At 34.2% G+C, this 17867-nt stretch overlaps 1 protein-coding gene across 1 annotated transcript; it reads right to left on the minus strand.

Annotated features, from left to right (window-relative positions):
* Positions 1–569: 569 nt before the first annotated feature.
* On the minus strand, positions 570–6839 carry LOC133858799 (uncharacterized). The gene is made up of 12 exons (XM_062294255.1): positions 6764–6839; positions 6282–6467; positions 5982–6112; positions 4237–4370; positions 3957–4159; positions 3215–3496; positions 3040–3098; positions 2462–2498; positions 2308–2379; positions 2039–2189; positions 1616–1759; positions 570–1465 (listed from the first exon to the last, which is right to left on the minus strand). The coding sequence occupies exons 3-12, from the start codon at positions 6103–6105 to the stop codon at positions 1064–1066; spliced, it is 1608 nt and encodes a 535-aa protein (XP_062150239.1). The 5' UTR covers positions 6106–6112; positions 6282–6467; positions 6764–6839; the 3' UTR covers positions 570–1063.
* Positions 6840–17867: the final 11028 nt, after the last annotated feature.

Consider the following 17867-nt stretch of genomic DNA (forward strand, 5'->3'; position numbering starts at 1 on the left):
GACATATGGTAAAGGGTGCGGTCAGATAAGAGGAAAAAAGCGTGCGCACGTGGAGCCATGTCATTATCTGACGCCGATCTGTAGGTTTTACAGATGAGAATTGGCATGGGGCAAAATTTTTGGTATCAAGGTAATCATGCTCAAATAGAGTTTATTACCAAATATTACAGTGTGATCAAGTGGAAGATGAGATGTAGGGGTAATCTTAACATAATAAGTGTGGTCATCCCCACACCAAATCATCCCATGGAAGGTATCACCTTTCATGGAGTTTATCTTGAAAAGAGAAAAAATGCAACTCTTCACCAAGGGTTGCATTGCACTATATAAATAGACTAAGAATCAGAACATTTTAATTACATTGTTACATTTCTCTTTTATCTCTCTTTGTCCTCCATCAGATTTCAATCTTAAAGGAATTAAATCCTTCCATCAATTGATCATTCTATAATAATTCAACATATAATGTCTAGTTCATATCGATGTAAGTATTGAAAAAATGACTTTACCATGATACATAATTTTTCAACAATGTGTCTACTGTCTTGGTACTTTTAAGAGACAACAGGTTGCGATGAAAAATTGAACTAGGTAGAATAAATTATTGCTCAACATATTTCCTTACACTTCATAGCGGGGTTGGTCCCCTGCTTTGGCCCTATACTTTATCAAAGAAGGAAAGGATTGCATATCAGTTACAAAAAAATTCTTGCCTGAAGCAAACTCATTTCCCCCCTCGTGAGATTTTACGAAATCAATATTCTTCTTGGTCTTTACTTTCTTTTTTTGTATATTTACAATCTCTTATGATTATCTACTTAAGTTTTTGGAAGTGGCTTGCGCATTGTTCTTCCAGTATTTTCCTAAGACTTACCCCACAATAAATGCTACATGTACTCCCAAATACTTATTCTCTGACGTGTAGTGAAAATTACTATTCGATGAAATAACAAATGAAAATCCATCCAAAATCCAATGGTGGTTTTCACTGCCACGTCAGGGAGTAAGTACTTGGGAATAAGCACTTGAAAGTATATGTAGCATTTCTCCCTACTCCTAATTTCTAGACTATATTAGAGTTGGTGTGACTGTTAACTTCTTTAGCTGCACCTGCTTCCAAACGAGGTTTCACAGAACCATCTGAAAAACGATGGTTCTGGTCATGGTGAGCTTTTGCTGTCCATATCAGAACCAAAAATAGCATGATTATTGACAAGATGACCATTGACACCCAAACCATCTTAACATATCTCTTCAAAGGTTTGCAGTGTTTAAGTAGGATCTCAGAAAAGGCATCCTTCACTGACTGACATTCTAAAAGACTTTCCATTCCCGGATATGCATTTAGTAGATTCTGTATTGAACTTGAGTAAGCCTCCACTGTCTTATAATCAGTATTGGTTAAAAATTGTCCCCTTTCACATGTCTCATTGTTGGCATCAGAACAAGTTAACAACTTCAACACCTTCCAAAACAAAATAAATAAAAATAATTAGCTATACTTTGTCAATAAAGAGAAAAATATTTGGGGTTCTTAATTCAGATTATTTTACAAACATAAAGATAAATTGTCAATAAAAGAAAGCATAAGAGGGTTTTTTTTTAACTGGCATACCTTTGGGATGTCTCCTATTCGAATTGTATTAGCTGGACAGTTGTCTGGCTGGTATTGGTACTCCGGTGGTGCGGAGAAAGGATTGCAGACATAAACAAGATTTGGAGATGATGTTGCCTGTAAAGCCGATATGTTTGCATTTACCTGGAAAGGGATTTACAAACAGTAGAAAATTCTGAATTTGTAAGTATTTTGTGCACTCAATAAATTAAATGATGTTTGACTTGAAATCAAATTATAAGTATAAGTATGTGATACCCTGGTAAATTTGGCAAAGTTTGAACTCATAGCAACTGGTCTGATACCATTTTAAATCATTATTTATTCTAACAACTTAAATTAATAGGAAATGATAAATTTAATCATTTAATTAATATTCTAACAATTTTTAATCTTGTGACAAAATGACAGTATTCATTTTACCTTATTAACAAGGTTGTAGATCCTTCCACTGACATCAAATAGTACTGATTTAGCTGATAGTAATTCATCACAGGGAAGGATTGAGCTCAAGCTGCTGTTCTCGGGATTTTGTTGGAAGTTTTCAAGAGCTGTGCACGTATCACTTGCAAACCTGAAAGAGAATTGAGTTTCTTTTCAATAATTGTGTCCAGACTTCTTCTCCTAGTGTAATTCTATAAAGATTTGAGCATGGATGAAGAAGGAGAGAAAAAGCAAAGAACTTGGCTTACTTTTGTAAGAAGAAATATATTCCAAAGAAGAGGAAGCACAGAACCGTCAGGAACCAGCATAGTATAATGAACCTGTAATACAAAATAAATGATAAGCTTTATATCTCAAAATACATGGTAACTAAATCTAAATGTATAGCTTCTGTATGCTTACATGTGAAGTGCCCGGCGAAACCTCAGAATTCCAGACGCTGCAAACAGGAAGAATAGAGACTTTAGTGATTTTAGGGGGATCCATGATGGAATGTAACTGTTAAATCAATATTTGTTCTAAAAGCTTAAGCTTATAGGAATAGATAAATTTAGTCGTTTAATTTCTATTTTGACACTATCTTTCACATGTGAGATCAAACTCACCCTTAATAAATGAGGTCCAACACGTAGAATATTTAATTGAAATGAGGACATCTGTTTTAATATCATGTTCAATCACCACTTATCCCAAAAGCTTAAACTTATAAGAATGGATAAAATTAATCATTTAGTTTATGTTTTAATAGTAACCACCGAAAAATATTAACAGCAGAATCCCCAAGTCTTTAGTACAAAATGCTCTGTTCCAATGTAATTTGAAGTAGCTGAGTTGGAGTTTTTGGATTCTTTAGACTTTGAGCAGGTTCAAATTGATGTCATAACCAAATTTTAGAATTAAATGTAAAGTCCCACACATCAACTTTTTAGCTCTAAATTAGTAATACTAAGCACACTAGCAAAACACACAAACACAAACACCTGAGAGAGCTATGACCGCAACCAGGTTCAAAGAAATGGTAACAGTCGTTGTTATGTACCTGCAAGCATAAAAATGTCATCAGTGGCATGAAATGGGGAGAGAGAGAGAGAGAGAGAGAGAGAGAGAGAGAGAGAGAGAGAGAGAGAGAGAGAGAGAGAGAGAGAGAGACTTAACACTATTCTGAGACCCTTGTCGATGAGATGCCTGTTCTTCTTAGCCTGCCTTTGTATGTCAGCAGCTTCAACATTAAGTTTCTCAGATGTGGAGGTAAGGAAGACAGAAGCATCATTACTTACAGCAGCTGCTCCCAAGTTATTTGTAATGTCTGTCATTGCCCCTGTCGTGTTGTATATGGTTTCTGATGCCTCATTTGCTGTGTTCATGATAATGTTCACCACGGCTTTTGCTTGTGAGTGAAATCTTGCATTGCCCCCTAGAACTAACCCAGATGCAGCTCTGCAAAGATAATTATGTTAGTTGTTATATTTATTTTCCTTTGATCTCTATGCACATATAATTGTTAATCAAAATATGTGATCATCTATGGAAACAGATGATCAAAAGTTAAAAAGATGGTACAATTTCTGTTAGGACATGGGTCCGGCAGTTACGGCCCACATCTTGAAGCCCATTACTAGATAGTGGGCCCTTAGTTACTAATGGATTGTAGACCGATTTCGGGCAAGGCCGGAGCCAAGGATCGCCGAATTTAGGAGGAAAATGAGACTATGCCCCTTGAAGATACCCCTTGAAGACTTGGTAGAATCGACCCAGAAACTGTTCTAACACTTTCAATCTTGAATACAGTATCACGTGCTTTACTTAAAGTAGATCGAGAGTATATATATATAGGTTTATTTTGGGTTTGGTAAAATATTTGTATATTCAAAATGGACTACAGAATTGAATCGCTTACATTGCTAGAATTGTGAAGAAAGTGACAAGGAGAACAGGCCAGAGGCCACACTGCTTGTAAGAAGGTGATGTTCTCCTCAATTTTCCACTCTTTCTACTTTTACTACAAAAAGTAGTTGCCAACAGAAAGCCTCCATATACAATCCCACACAAAAACCATAACACCCCGATGCAATAACCATAAATTCCAGTAAATATAGTCGACTGCACAAAATAAGATCTAAGTTAGAAAATAAATTAGAAAGAAAAGAAAAAAAGATGGGAGAGAGATGGAGAGTTACACTCCAATAATGCTTGTTGGTGATGTTATATCCTCCCCTGTATTTTTTCAAATTATTTAGAGGATCCACCCTCACAGTACCATCTAGCTGTCTAATCGGTTCTGAGACATTGTTTGTCTGAAGCAAATTTCTCCCTGAGTAACCAACCGGAGAAGATAAAAAAGAAGAAAGTACATTAGGTGACCAGTGACCTTGACATGATAGTAATATTTAAAAGTTGATATTAATGAGAACCCCTTGTTTTTAGAAAATGACAATTTCGGTTAATATCATTCTTCATTTATATCATACATACTTTTAGTTATGTAACTGTGACGATCAAGGCAATAGCTCATTAGATATGTGTTTTTTAAAATCATTATTGAATCGCCTCATCAAAATTGATGAGACCACACCTTCTTTTACAATTAACAATTTTATAATTTATAGTCTAATCTACATCATTCAAAAAACTCGATGAAGATAAATAGATTTCAAATTTCACTTGAATTAGTAAAGCGTTGTGAAATAAATGACACCAACTAGTTCGTGGGGTTTTTTTAGTGAAGAGTTTCGTTTAAAAAACGTCACAAAATGTCGGTTTTTTTTGTAGTGCGATCTATATCTTTAATTACCTTTAATTACTTGTATATTTGTACGTGAATGATTATATATATATAAACCAAAATATAACCTTTTTCCCTAGTGAAATTAAGGGTTGAACTTTTAGTTTTCACTTTAGTTATGTAGCAACTTATATATGTTTGACCTATTGTTTTTCTCTTTCTTTTTCGGACCATACATGTTTGGCTTATTGAATAGTCCAAAATTGTGATAAAAGTTTATCCCATATAATAATTGACCATCAACTTTGGTAAAGTACCCCCTAACATTGTTTATCCCATAAATAATAATTTGCACTCATGAGCAATATGTACTCATTAATATTGCTTTAGTTAACAATAAATCTATTTCCATAATATACTATATATTAAGAGACTGACAATTTTTGATTCGACATGAAGCCAACAAGAAATTAAAGTTTTAGCATTAGGCTTGAAGGGTTTGACTCGTTTAATTACATGGATTGAGTTAGGGTTAATCTATATAGTCTTATACTCATGTTTCAACAAAACTCGAATCCGACACTCGACATAATGACATATAATTTTTGACATGATCCGCGATCCAAACATGAACACAATACAAAACTAGAGGGTTAGGCCGGTTGATGGATTTAATTAAATGGATCGGATTAGAATTGATTTATATAATCTTCGGCAAATGATATTTGTACACACTTTTTTGTACACACACTCACATTTGTGTAGGATTCATGCATGTGGGATGAGTCTCACATTAAATGTGAGTGTTTATACAAATAACACGTCTCATAATCTTATATTTATGCCTCAAAACGATCCAAACCAGACACGCGAACATGAATCGACAATCTATATATATATATATATATATATATATATATATATATATATATATATATACAAACTTATATAGTAAATTATGCAGAAATAATTCTGGTAGGAGAACACGCGCTTTTCTTCTAAACGAGTCAAGTCTAGTTTTTCTTCTTAAAAATAAAATAAAATAAATAAATAAAAAAAGTATAGTTTTTCTCACCCTCAACTTTTGATACTTTAACGTATTCTTTACTTAATATCTATGTGGGAAGAAAGCATGAAGAGTTCTAAACACTTAAACAGAAAAAAAATGAAAATTTGAAAGCCATAAAACATGAAGCTCACCTAGTGCAAAGCTATTAGATGAGGTTGTCTGTCCTGCAATTTCTGGAATACTCGAGGAGGCTAATATTACCGTTATGATGAAAACCAGTGGCAAAACCCGCTCTATTCCTTTCATGGCGCCCATCAAACTCCTAAAAGAAGAATTTAGCTTCAAGTTAAACTGAGAATTTCTATGGCGGCATGCAGAACTTTTTCAAAATTAAAGTAGCCACTTTTTGTTTGGAATATGTGTGTTCTTTGCAAGTAAAGAACATCTCTGGGTAACAGAATCTCAACTGTTTTAGAGGTGGAAAGGCTTACTAAATTTCAATGAAGATTCTTCGAAACAGCTAGCTTCAAAAGTCTTCCACGGCGAAATTTCTGAACACCCAGATCAAAAAACTTGTCTATATTCCAAATCTCAGCTCTTTATAGCCAACCAAAAACTTAAGCAGAGATATTTCTGCCAAGTGAAGGATGCCATTGTCAGCTCTCATAGGAGTTGTCCTGCAGAGATATTATTTAGAAACTAAGGACTCTTCAAATTAATGCTATCTTTCTTCAGCTTAAAAGGTGAAGCCAAAGTCAAGAAACTCAACTGAAGCACGTCTAGAATTTAATAATTAATCTTATTTAATTTCAAACCCCAGAATCCATTTCAAACCTTCCACTAATTGGGTCTCTTCCATGCTTTAAAGACCAAAAAAAAAGAAAAAAAGGAAACCGTGTCAAACCCTCCCACAAATTAAGGTGTAAAGAGAGAGAGAGAGAGAGAGAGAGAGATCGAGTTCTGTTCAACTTACTCCACTTCTGATATGCAACAACTCTCAATCTTTCGAAATATATATCATTCATTTCTAATGGGGTTGTCTGAAATGCATCAGATTCCAACCAAACCTCTTTATCCTAGAAAGTCAAAAAACAACGAACGTCATTTTGGTCAAGTTATTGACAATTTGGTCATGAGATATGACAATTTGGTCATATGTACAGTCAGGTCACAAATTTTCTAGAACTCGATCAGTTTGTAGGAAGAAGCTTGTAAAAAATTTCCTACTAACCAACCAGTTTCTAGGAATTTCTATCCTATGCAGTCACAGATTTTTCACTCTTTTTTTTTTATATGTATATTAAGTAGGTGTGAGTGACATCAAAGATTACAAAAGCAAACCAGCTTACCTTCACTTGTGTGGGAAAAGAAAACGGAACCGGAAAATAAATAAATCAATAACATCGGCGGTTAAACTTTTTCAGGTTAGACAAAAGCGTAGTCAAAGGGCGGCCGTCAGGATCGGATCTGCATATTTTTGTATTTTTCTGAACAGTACAAGGAAAGGGAAGTCCAGGAACTGTTTGAATTTTTAAGGTCCATTGCATGGTGACTGTATAAAATTTAAAGAGTAAAAACAAAATTTTAAAGGGATTATTTCAAAAAAAAAAAAAAAAATCTATAATTTTGGAGGAATATTTAAAATCTTAGGAGCAAATGCATGCCCCAAGCATGGCTGTAAATTCGCCCTGTGGTTTGAATTGAGACCGTGGAGGCATGCACAGTTGTGCGTTAAAAAAATATATTATATTTATTATGTATTTGTTTATTAAATATGACAAGATGAAAGGGTACGAGACCTTATTTGATTAAGATCCGTTCTGCTTAATGAATAAAGTGTATGATGAAATGCCTCGACCAGTTTGTGAATTTACGAGAGGCTGTATTGTATTTATAATTTCAGTGTTCACCAGACCACCGCCCGAGCTATATAGACTTCCACCGGACCTTTGCTAAGGTTGTAGAAATCGTCGGCAATTTTTCGCTGTTACTCATTTTTTGTACGAGCTAAAAGCTAAAAAATAATTTTTTGAAAAATCAATTATTTTAAAAAATAGACAAAAACATTATATGTCGAATTTTTTTATTTTTTAATTTCGATATTTGGTATGACTAATTAAAAATCATGGTGAAATCAAAAATATTTTTGGCTTACCAAAAAAATCTTTTCTAATTTTTGTAAAATGCTTTTTATTTTTTAAAATTGTAAACCATTTTTTGAGTTTGAACTTGTTCTCTTCTCAAATCGCTAAAGTTCGTAAGACCACCTTTGGAATTCACTGGGCCACCATCAAAAACCCGTCGTACCACTGCCAGACTTCATTGGACTTTTCAAAGAAAAACATTATACGTCAAAACAAACGGATAAATCTTGAAATTGTATCTCAGTCTCCTCTGGTTAATTATGAATTATCCAACACCTTTTTATGTTAATTGGTCTTCATCATTATCGTTAGCAGGTTGAGTTTGTTTAGAAATTACTCTGTTAAAAGTCGTTAATTTGCTCTTCTTCAAGAGAGAGGTTGAGTTTTTCTTCAATATAGATTCCTACCTTTTTTTTCCTTGCCCGCTAAGAAAACAGAATATATATATATATATATATATATATATATATATATATATATATATATATATAAGCCTAGTGGACGACAGAGGTAAAAAAAAGTAGAAAAGAAAAAAAAGGTTCTACAACTTGAAAGATCAAAGATGAAAGCTAAAATACGTTGAAATACACACCTTTTCTCTTTCGGCCGTAAGAAAGGAATACGAACAAGGCTTTATTATGGGTTAGATATCGCCGCAATATGATTAATTAGGCAGCATTTTACTTTTTTAGGGAAGAACTTCCTATTGGGAAATGATTTGTAGGACAACTAACCGTTCTCCAACCCCCTCTTTGTATTAAAATACATTTATTTAATGAAAAGAGGAGGCAAGGGGACGACAAACCGTCCCTTGCATATCAGAGCCCCTTCTGATTATAATTTATCTTTCATTATTTTTAAGGTATCTAAATTTTAGAAATTGTTAATTTAGGGTATATATATATATATATATATATATATATTAATTTCAACCATCGATTAGAATTTTATGTTAAATCCTGTCAAAATTTTCAAAATACTGCTTATTTTTTTTTTTTAGAAAAAAAAAATGCAAGGATTTATATGTTGGTAAGAATTTAACAGAATTTGCAAAAATACACTCATACCTGAATCTTTGAAATTTTTTTATAAATTTGTTTTAAAAACAAAATATAGGGGTATTTTGAAAATTTTAATATGATTTGACGAAAAATTCTAATGGAGAGTTGACATTGAAAAAAATTGAAAAATGGATACCCGATATTGACACCTTTTAAAGTTTGGGTACGTTATTTCAAAAGTGATGAAAAATTAGGAGTTATAAGTGAAGTTTGTCTATTTTTTTTATTACTTTTTAAAAACACGTATGGGTAAGTTTTTTAAATTCAAATTCTAGTTAAGTTTAATCAAACTTTTTGTAATTTTATCTCGAGTTATCTCAACCATTCAAACATAATTTTTAGAAACAATTTTTTTTTTTTTTTTTCGATATTTGTAATTTTAAATATAATAATAAAAAAAAAAGTAATATAACACAACAAAATCGCACACCCAAACATTTTCAAAACCGAATATTTTCAACTTTCAAAACTGAAATTAATTTTCATGGAAAAAGAAACAAAAATCATGAAGCTAATTACGTCTTGTGACTTGCAATTGTCAGGTCGGCCATACCGAACCCAAACGGTAACGGAATAACGGTCGTAATCGTAGGTGAAGAAAAACAAACTAAATAAACCAATTAAAATTTAGCTGGGAGACAGCCTATATTGCACTAAACTTCATGACCTGATAAAGTCTTTGGGCATTAGTCTTCCAAAAATTATAAAGTTAGTCTTTAAATTTTAGAAAAAATCTCACTTAATCGTTATAAACTTTCACTTTTTAAAATTAAAAAAATTCTTAATTTATTGTATTTTAATTTAAACTTTTTTATAATGTTACTCATCCAATAGGATTTGGACTTAAATCAGACAGCAAAAAGGGCGAAATGACTTTTATGCTCTGAAAATTTTATAAAACTTTGAATTTACCCTTAATAAAAATTATTTTTTTAAAAAGAAATTTGAGGATACTTTGGTAATTTATAGGGCCTCCGTTAGGATAATCTTACTGAATCTTGTCCTCCGTTATAAATTTTTTGGTATTAAGGTCAATTGTAACCGCCACCTTATCCCTGGCCAATTAATTATGCCGTAAAGACCGGTGTGTATATATATATATATATATAGGTAGGTCCTTCACGACTCTCTCCTTCCCCCCCCCCCCCCCCCCCCCCCCCCCCCCCCCACTTCCTGCCAAGTCCCTAATAATGAAAGGAGGTATTAAATGTGGATATTTCCCGAGCAATTACTTCTCTTTTGTTTGTAAATTTCATGATAAATACTATTTTACGAGTATGGAATCGAATAGGTTGTGACTTTGTAGTCAAGTCGCAGAGAGGGCGATCTATAGGCAGGGGCCAAGGCATGAATTACGAATATATTAAAATAGGGATAGGGGGCAAAGCATGAATGAGAAATATATTAAGATTGAAGATCAAATAAATATATAAAAACAAATTTAACATCAATTCAGTTTTAACAAAAAACATAAATAAATAAATAAACAAAAGAAAATATACAGGATAAGTGTTTCATAATATATCAAGTTTCAGCTTAAACACCTATAAAAATGGAACTCGTCATTTTTTTTATATCTCGAAAATCATCTAAGATTGAATTTGTGCTAATTGTTGTTGCAATTTCTCTTTTGATGTACACCATCAGAGAATCCATTAGAAACTCATCTTTAATTTTGTTGTAAAACCTAGTTTTGACAATATTTATGACTGAAAATGCTCGTTTTGTAGTTGCGGTAGAAACGGAAAGAGTAAGCATAAGTACAATAACTTGAAAAACAAGTTGGTATATGGTTGGTTTTCTAGTACTAACCAACCATTAGCACAATTTAGAAATATTCGACAGTCCTTGGAAACTCGAATGTTGAACTACATTATGCTTATAATAGTGGAGTTTTATTTCCAACTATTCTTTTTCTAGATCAGTAAAGTCTTGCGGATAAAACTTGTTTACCAACTGACAAATATCATCAATTTTAAAAGGTTCACGAGTGGCTTAAGGATCAAGAGCCAAGGTAAGAATAAGCAACTCCACCGCATGCTCACCAAATCGACGATTTAATTCTTGCAATTGAGAATCTATTGCAGCACAAAAAATATCCACTTGATAATGATGCTCAATTAATTGTAAAGTCGGTTTGCTCATGGCGAGCTCGACCTCGTCTCTCAAAATAACAAGAATTCCTATATGGGATATCTATGTTGCGTTTCTCGGAAAATTACTTCACATTGGTAAGTAAAGCATCCCATTTGTCATCTCTATATTATTGGATATATGCTTTAGTAGATGAAACAAGATGCATGACACTTAAAATGTCTTGAGATTTAGATTACAATTCTTGACATAGATGATCAGTGATCTACATATTTTCTTTCATGAGATGTAAAATGAAGACAAATTCAAATTAAGTCATTACCTGATGAACTGAATATGCTTCTGCCCGTCGGGAAGAAGTAGTTCCCACATCAATGATTTTAAGAATAACTTCACAAGTTGTACTAACAATTTTGATCAAGCTAGAAACTAATCTCAAGTGAGAACTTCAACGAATATCTCCATCCCGTTGGAAAGTACTAATTTGACTAAGTTCCCTTCCACTCTCCTCTCAATCTCATCAATTTCAATCAGGTAAACAATTTTAGTAGTTTGGGCAATCCGCAATTCTTCAAATCGATTGCATGAGGTATAAACAATATTGATAAAAGAACTTAAATTAGTAAAAAAATTGATGAACATGAATAACTTCTTTTGTTGCCACCACTAATGCCGATTGCAAACGATGTGCGAAACAATGAATATAGTAGACATATGGACAATCATTTGAAACCAAAGCTTGTAACCTATTCCACCCACCTCACATGTTACTTGCATCGTCATATCCCTGTCCTCGAATGTTTTCAATGGCTAGCTTATGTTGAGACAATACAAAATATATACCATTTTGTAGGGTTAATGTCGCAGTATTAGACACATGAACAAGCCCAAAAAAAGTTGCCGTATAAAGCCATCTTTGTCAACAAATCTTAAAACTATAGTCATTTGCTCATTCATTGACTCATCACAAGCTTCATCAATAATTATGCAAAACTTTACATTACCAATTTTTTCGTGAATTGCCTCCTTCACTTTGGTTAAAAAATATGCAATTTTTTTTTTTTTAACCTACCATTGATGATGTGTAAGAGTCATTTTGTAGAGCTTTAGCTATCACTTAAGCAATTTGTTTATTATATGAAAGCATCAAATTCAATATTTTAAGACAATTTTCATGATTCGTTGAATCCACACTTTCATCCCGACCTCTAAAAGCAACACCTTGAAATATAAGCACTCAAACAACATCAATTGAGGTTTTCAACTATAGTCGATTGTTTGCAATTTATTCAGAAGTGAAATTTTCAAGCACATTTTGTATGTGTTGAGACTGCTTCATCAAGTCTTCATATGACCTCTCAGCAATTCTGTGAAATGAATTAGGACCTTTTTATATATAATTGAGACCGCATAATGTTTTCCATTTCTAACTTTCTTCCAATTATTGAATTCATCTATAGTGAATACATGTTGCGTAGGATGCCCAGATGGCATATTAAAGAGAAAGCATGTAGACAAAATAGTTCATCTTTAGCATGCGAATATTCAAGCCATGAAGGAATTAGCTTGAATCACGAAGGTTGAAAGCAACGAAGATGATTTTGTTGTCTAGATTTCGGGTAGTTTGGGATAATATGTTGGCACAGACCAACTTCAATGTAAGCTCGTCGTATTTCATCTAGTTGATTAACATGATAATCCCATATTTGACGATGCAATCCAGGATCAACCTCCAATGAAATAATATCAAATTCACTGGAGTTAACTCTTCGAAATTTTTTAGAAGAATTTTCAGAAAGTAGGACATCAAAAGTTGGTGATGATGCATCACCAAAATTGACATTTGAACTTTGTGCATTCTTTCTTTTGAAAAAGTCAAGTATTGTATTTGGCTTTCCCATCATCTACAAATAAATTTACATGGTCATACTAGAGTCTTTAGAAAAGAAAGAAAAAAAATATGCATAGCTTAGCAATGAACAACTCACATAAAGAATAATAGAACATAGTAGCTTTCACGTATCAGATTCTCTAATTAAATGTTTAGACTTATTAACTATATAACTAATATTCTTAATATTTAATAACAATAATATTCAAACTATAATACCACTTATATTAGAAACTGAGCTTAGAAAACTAACCTAAAAAAGTTATCAACAACTGCAGTTACTAGTTCAAAAGGCACAATATAATAGTGATATAAGTCAACATAAAAACAATCACTTTCTAATTGGTATACTTATTGAAAAGATTCTGATACGATAGTTACAGTGGGCTGTCTCAGGTATGTATGGCCCTAATACTGATTCTGACAGACATTATATGTGGGAGGAGCTATCTGAGGTCTTCAGTTAATGGGACGTTCCTTGGTGCATAGGAGGAGATTTCAATATTACCCGTTTCCCAAATAAAAGAGTCAGGGTGTCTCGATTAACCTCTGCAATGTGAGAATTTCATATTTCATTTCAAAGTAGAGGTTGATGGATATTCTGTTAGCTGGAGGTTTTTTCACATGGTCTAATAACTAAGACCCCTCCTCTATATCTAGGCTTGATAGATTCCTCGTTTCTCCGCATTGGGAAGAGCATTTCTTATACTTGATCCACCACAATGTTTTTCATCCCTTATCAAATCATTTTCCCATTATGCTTGATAGTAGAGGTATGACTAGAGGTACAAGCTACTTTAAATTTTAGAACATGTGGCTGAAAGCATAAGGTTTAATTTTGTAGATCTGGTGAATCAAAGGTGGATTCATATCATTTCTTTGGCACTCCCAGTTATGTTTTAGCTAATAAATTAAAACATCTAAACCTTGAATTGAAACATTGGAATAAGGAGGTCTTCGGAAATGTGGAGGATAGGAAGAAGTCCTTATTTGAGGAGATACAAGCTCTTGATGGTTTAGAACATAAGAGGGTCAAGAGAGCTAAGGCCAAAACAGATTTGGAGAATGTTCCTTTAGCTGGAGGCAGAAACTTAGGGCAACTTGGTTAAAAGAAGGGGATCATAGCACAAGATTTTCCATTGCCTTGCTAATTCTCACAAAAGAAACAACTTTCTCTCTAATCTTTGCATTGACCGTAGTGTTACTTCCAATCAAAAGGTGATCAAAGATATAATCACTCGTTACTTCAAGAAACTTATTACCAAAACAACTCTTTGGCACCCCTTATTAGATGGCTTGGAGTTCCCTTGTTTAGATTATGTAGAAGCAGATTGGCTAGAGAGACCATTTCAAGAGGAGGAAGTTCTTCAGGCATTGCTTAATATTGATGGTGACAAAGCGCCACACCCTAATGACTTCTATTGCTTTTTTCCGATCTTGTTGGGGATTCTTTCATAACTTCCATGGGCATTGGATGTTTGAGATGAGCCTTAATGCCACCTTTATTGCTCTCATTCCCAAGAAGGTCGAACAAGTGGAAGTTAGGGATTTCAAATCGATGAACCGGGTGGGGGAGTGTTTATAAAATCATGGCAAAAGTACTTGCTATTAGACTAAACAGGAGTAAGGAGCGCTTATTTTGAGCAATCATAATGCTTTTATAGAGAGGAGACAAATTTTTGACTCAATTCTTATAGCTAACGTATGCTTGGACAGCATGCTAAGATTGGGAAATCCAGGCGCTATTTGAAAGTTGGACCTGGAAAAGGCTTACGACCATATCAACGGGAAGTTCCTTTCCTACCTTATGGGTCGTTCTGGTTTTGGTTCTAAATGGAGGAAATGGATTTCTCCTTGTATTTCCACGGCCCACATTTCCATCTTGAATAACGGTAACCCGCATGATTTCATAGGTAGTTCACGGGACCTTCTCCAAGGGGATCCTCTCTCCCCCCTTTTTTTTGGTGATTGTCATGGACGTTTTTACTAGAATGTTCTCTAGAGCAATAGTTGGGGGTTATTGTTTAGGTTTTTGGGTATACATCAATAACATTGTCCCCAGGAAATATCTCACCTTCTATTCGCAAACGATACACTTAATTATGTATGATGCAGATCGAAATCAAATCCCTAATTTGGGTCACATTCTCCTTTGCTTGGAGGTTATTTCAAGCTTGAAGGTAAACATCCAAAAATCTAAGTTAGTACCAGTAGAGGAGGTACCACAGAAGGAAGAGCTAGTCGATATTCTCAATTGTAGCATCTCACCACTTCCCTTGAAATATTTGGGTGTCCCTCTAGGTGCTTCTTTTAAATAAAAAACATTTGGGATGGGGCAGTCAAGAGAATAAAAAAAAGGTGGGCTAGTTGGAAGAAGATCTACTTGTCTAAGGGATGGTGCCTTTAATCTTATCAAGAGCACCCTATCTAGTCTACTTACGTATTTCTTATTCCTCTTCCCATTACCAACATGCATTGCTAGGAGATTGGGTGTCTTCAAAGAGACTTTCTTTGGAATGGTCCATGTAAGGAATCCAAGTTCCACAAGGTAAATTGGAAGACTATTTGCTCCCCATTCCCTAGAAGGGGGGTTGGGGGCTTAAAAATATCATGTTGTTCAATAAAGCTCTTCTTGGTACATGGCTATGGAGGTTCATGCAAGAGGAGAATTCTTTATAGAGACAAGTGATTGTTGAGAAGTATGAGGTTCAAAGAAGCGGTTGCTATTCAGAGGAAGCTCGAGGGCCTTACGGGGTGTGTCATTGGAAGAATATTAGAAATGGTTGGGGGTCTTTCTCCAACCTTGTCTTCTTCCAGGCTTGGGACAAATCCTACATTCACTTTTGGCATGACCTATGGTGCGAAGAAGTGTCTATGAAGTACTCATTCCCATAACTTCATTCAATAGCCCATAACAAAGAGGCCTTGGTGTCAGACTAAATGGTTTCCTATGGCTCCTTTATCCACTAGAATCCAAACTTCATAAGGACAGTCCAAGATTGTGAGTTGGAATCCCTTGACTCCCTTCTCAATCTATTACAATCCTTGAAAACCTATCCGGAAGAGGTGGATAGTATGTCGTGGACCCCAGCTAGCAAACATTGTTTTGATTTGAGGAGTTATTATAAAATGTTACAAACTAAAGAGCATTGTTCGCTCCCCTAAAAAAAATATTGGAAGGTTAAGGCCCCTCCCCGCATTGCTTTCTTCTTTTGGACGGAAGCAAAGGGTAGAATCCTCATCGTTGATAATCTAAGAAGGTGGGGTTTCTCTATTGCAAACTAGTGTTGCCTTTGCAAAAAGAATGAGCAGTTTGTTAACGTTCTCATTCATTGGGAGTATATATTAGTGATCTTTGGCACTTGGTTCTCAACTTATTCGGAGTGGGATTCGTGGGCTATGTCTTGCAACATCCTAGAACTGCTTCATTGTCAGAAGATCTAGGGGCCGGGACATCCCAAAGGAGCTATCTTGAAATTTATTCATGTTTTCTTAATGTGGAGCACTTGAAGAGAGATGAATCAACATCTTTTTTAGGATTGCCAATCCAACATACTTTCTTTAAAAAGCCTTCTTTTTTTAGATCTTTTTTGGATTGGGTGGTGTACTGATGCATGATAATATATATATATATATATATATATATATATATATATATATATATATATATATATTGTGTCTTTTAGTTTTATTTAGATTATTAGTATTTAATTTTATATTTTAAGAGTTGGTGTTAACTTGTAATTCAATAATGGGCTTGGCTCAAAGTCAGTGAAATTAGGCTTAGGGTTTTGTTCGTGTCTATTTAAATGTTCTTTTGTACTCCAATGGAGACAAATTGAAATGGATGAATAAACAGATTTTGGGGTGACTACTCTTCTCTTGTGGTGAGACCCCATTCTTATGGTGTGACGCCAAATTTCTCTATTTGGTGAGACACCAATAATTTATCTTGTGTGTTCTTGATTCGAGCTGCGTCAATTTTGGTATCAGAGCTGAAGTTCCTAACACCCACACAAATTCTATTTCACGATGTACACAAATAGTGGCCGATCATACGAAAATGCTCAGCTCACCCAACAACAACAAGATGTTTTGCTCCTTCATATTGTGAACTAGTTACGCCATTGCAACATGCGCATGAATGATTTATATCATCACCTCTCTGTCCTAAAATCTCCCTCTCAAGTCAAGAATCCATTAGACTGGGAAACATCCCCAATAAATCTCACAATCATTCCACAACCATAGACAAACACCAAAATTCATATTTTTCAATCGTTCCACAACCCCCAATCCAAACACAACAACTGAACCACCCCCATTTAGTTTGAGGGTGGCCAAACAACCCCCTAAGGGAGATAAGGTGGCTAGACACCCCATGTGGCCTAAAGGGGTGGCTGAGCCACCCTACAAATTATTTTATTTTATTTTATTTTTTAAAAAAAAATTCTCAAAATAAATAAATAAAAAATTTTGTAGCCAAGTCAACAATGATGTGGCATTGACGTTGCATCTGGGGACAGATGTCGCATTATTACATCGACACATGTTCGATGACATGGCCAGATGTTAGTTTTGGACGGAAAAAATGAACGGATGTACCATTTTTGTCTTTTTCTATAGCATATGTACCATCTGTAATACAAATGAAAGCACATGAGACAAAAAATAAAGTTGTCAAATCATAGGTACCAATAAGATGTTTAGCCATTTTATAAATAATAAAGTTTTATTAGAAAAGCCTAAAGAGCTTCTAAGTACACAGAAAAAGCCAAAGCATTCCTCCCCCCCCCCCCCCCCCCTCCCCTCCCCAAAAAAAAAAACCAAACAAATCCTAAAAAAAATAAAATCCCTCAAACCCAAACTCTCAAAAGTCACTTTGCC

Source organism: Alnus glutinosa, chromosome 1 (assembly GCF_958979055.1).
Source record: "Alnus glutinosa chromosome 1, dhAlnGlut1.1, whole genome shotgun sequence".
NCBI lineage: Eukaryota > Viridiplantae > Streptophyta > Magnoliopsida > Fagales > Betulaceae > Alnus > Alnus glutinosa.

Bases quoted from the DNA above. Each gene is read 5' to 3' on its own strand.
- LOC133858799 (XM_062294255.1), bottom strand. From the start codon at position 6,105: ATGGGCGCCATGAAAGGAATAGAGCGGGTTTTGCCACTGGTTTTCATC. The intron at 4,371-5,981 runs GTGAGCTTCATG...TTGGTTACTCAG, and splicing joins ATCTAATAGCTTTGCACTAG to GGAGAAATTTGCTTCAGACA. The intron at 3,497-3,956 runs GTAAGCGATTCA...TTATCTTTGCAG, and splicing joins TTCTTCACAATTCTAGCAAT to AGCTGCATCTGGGTTAGTTC.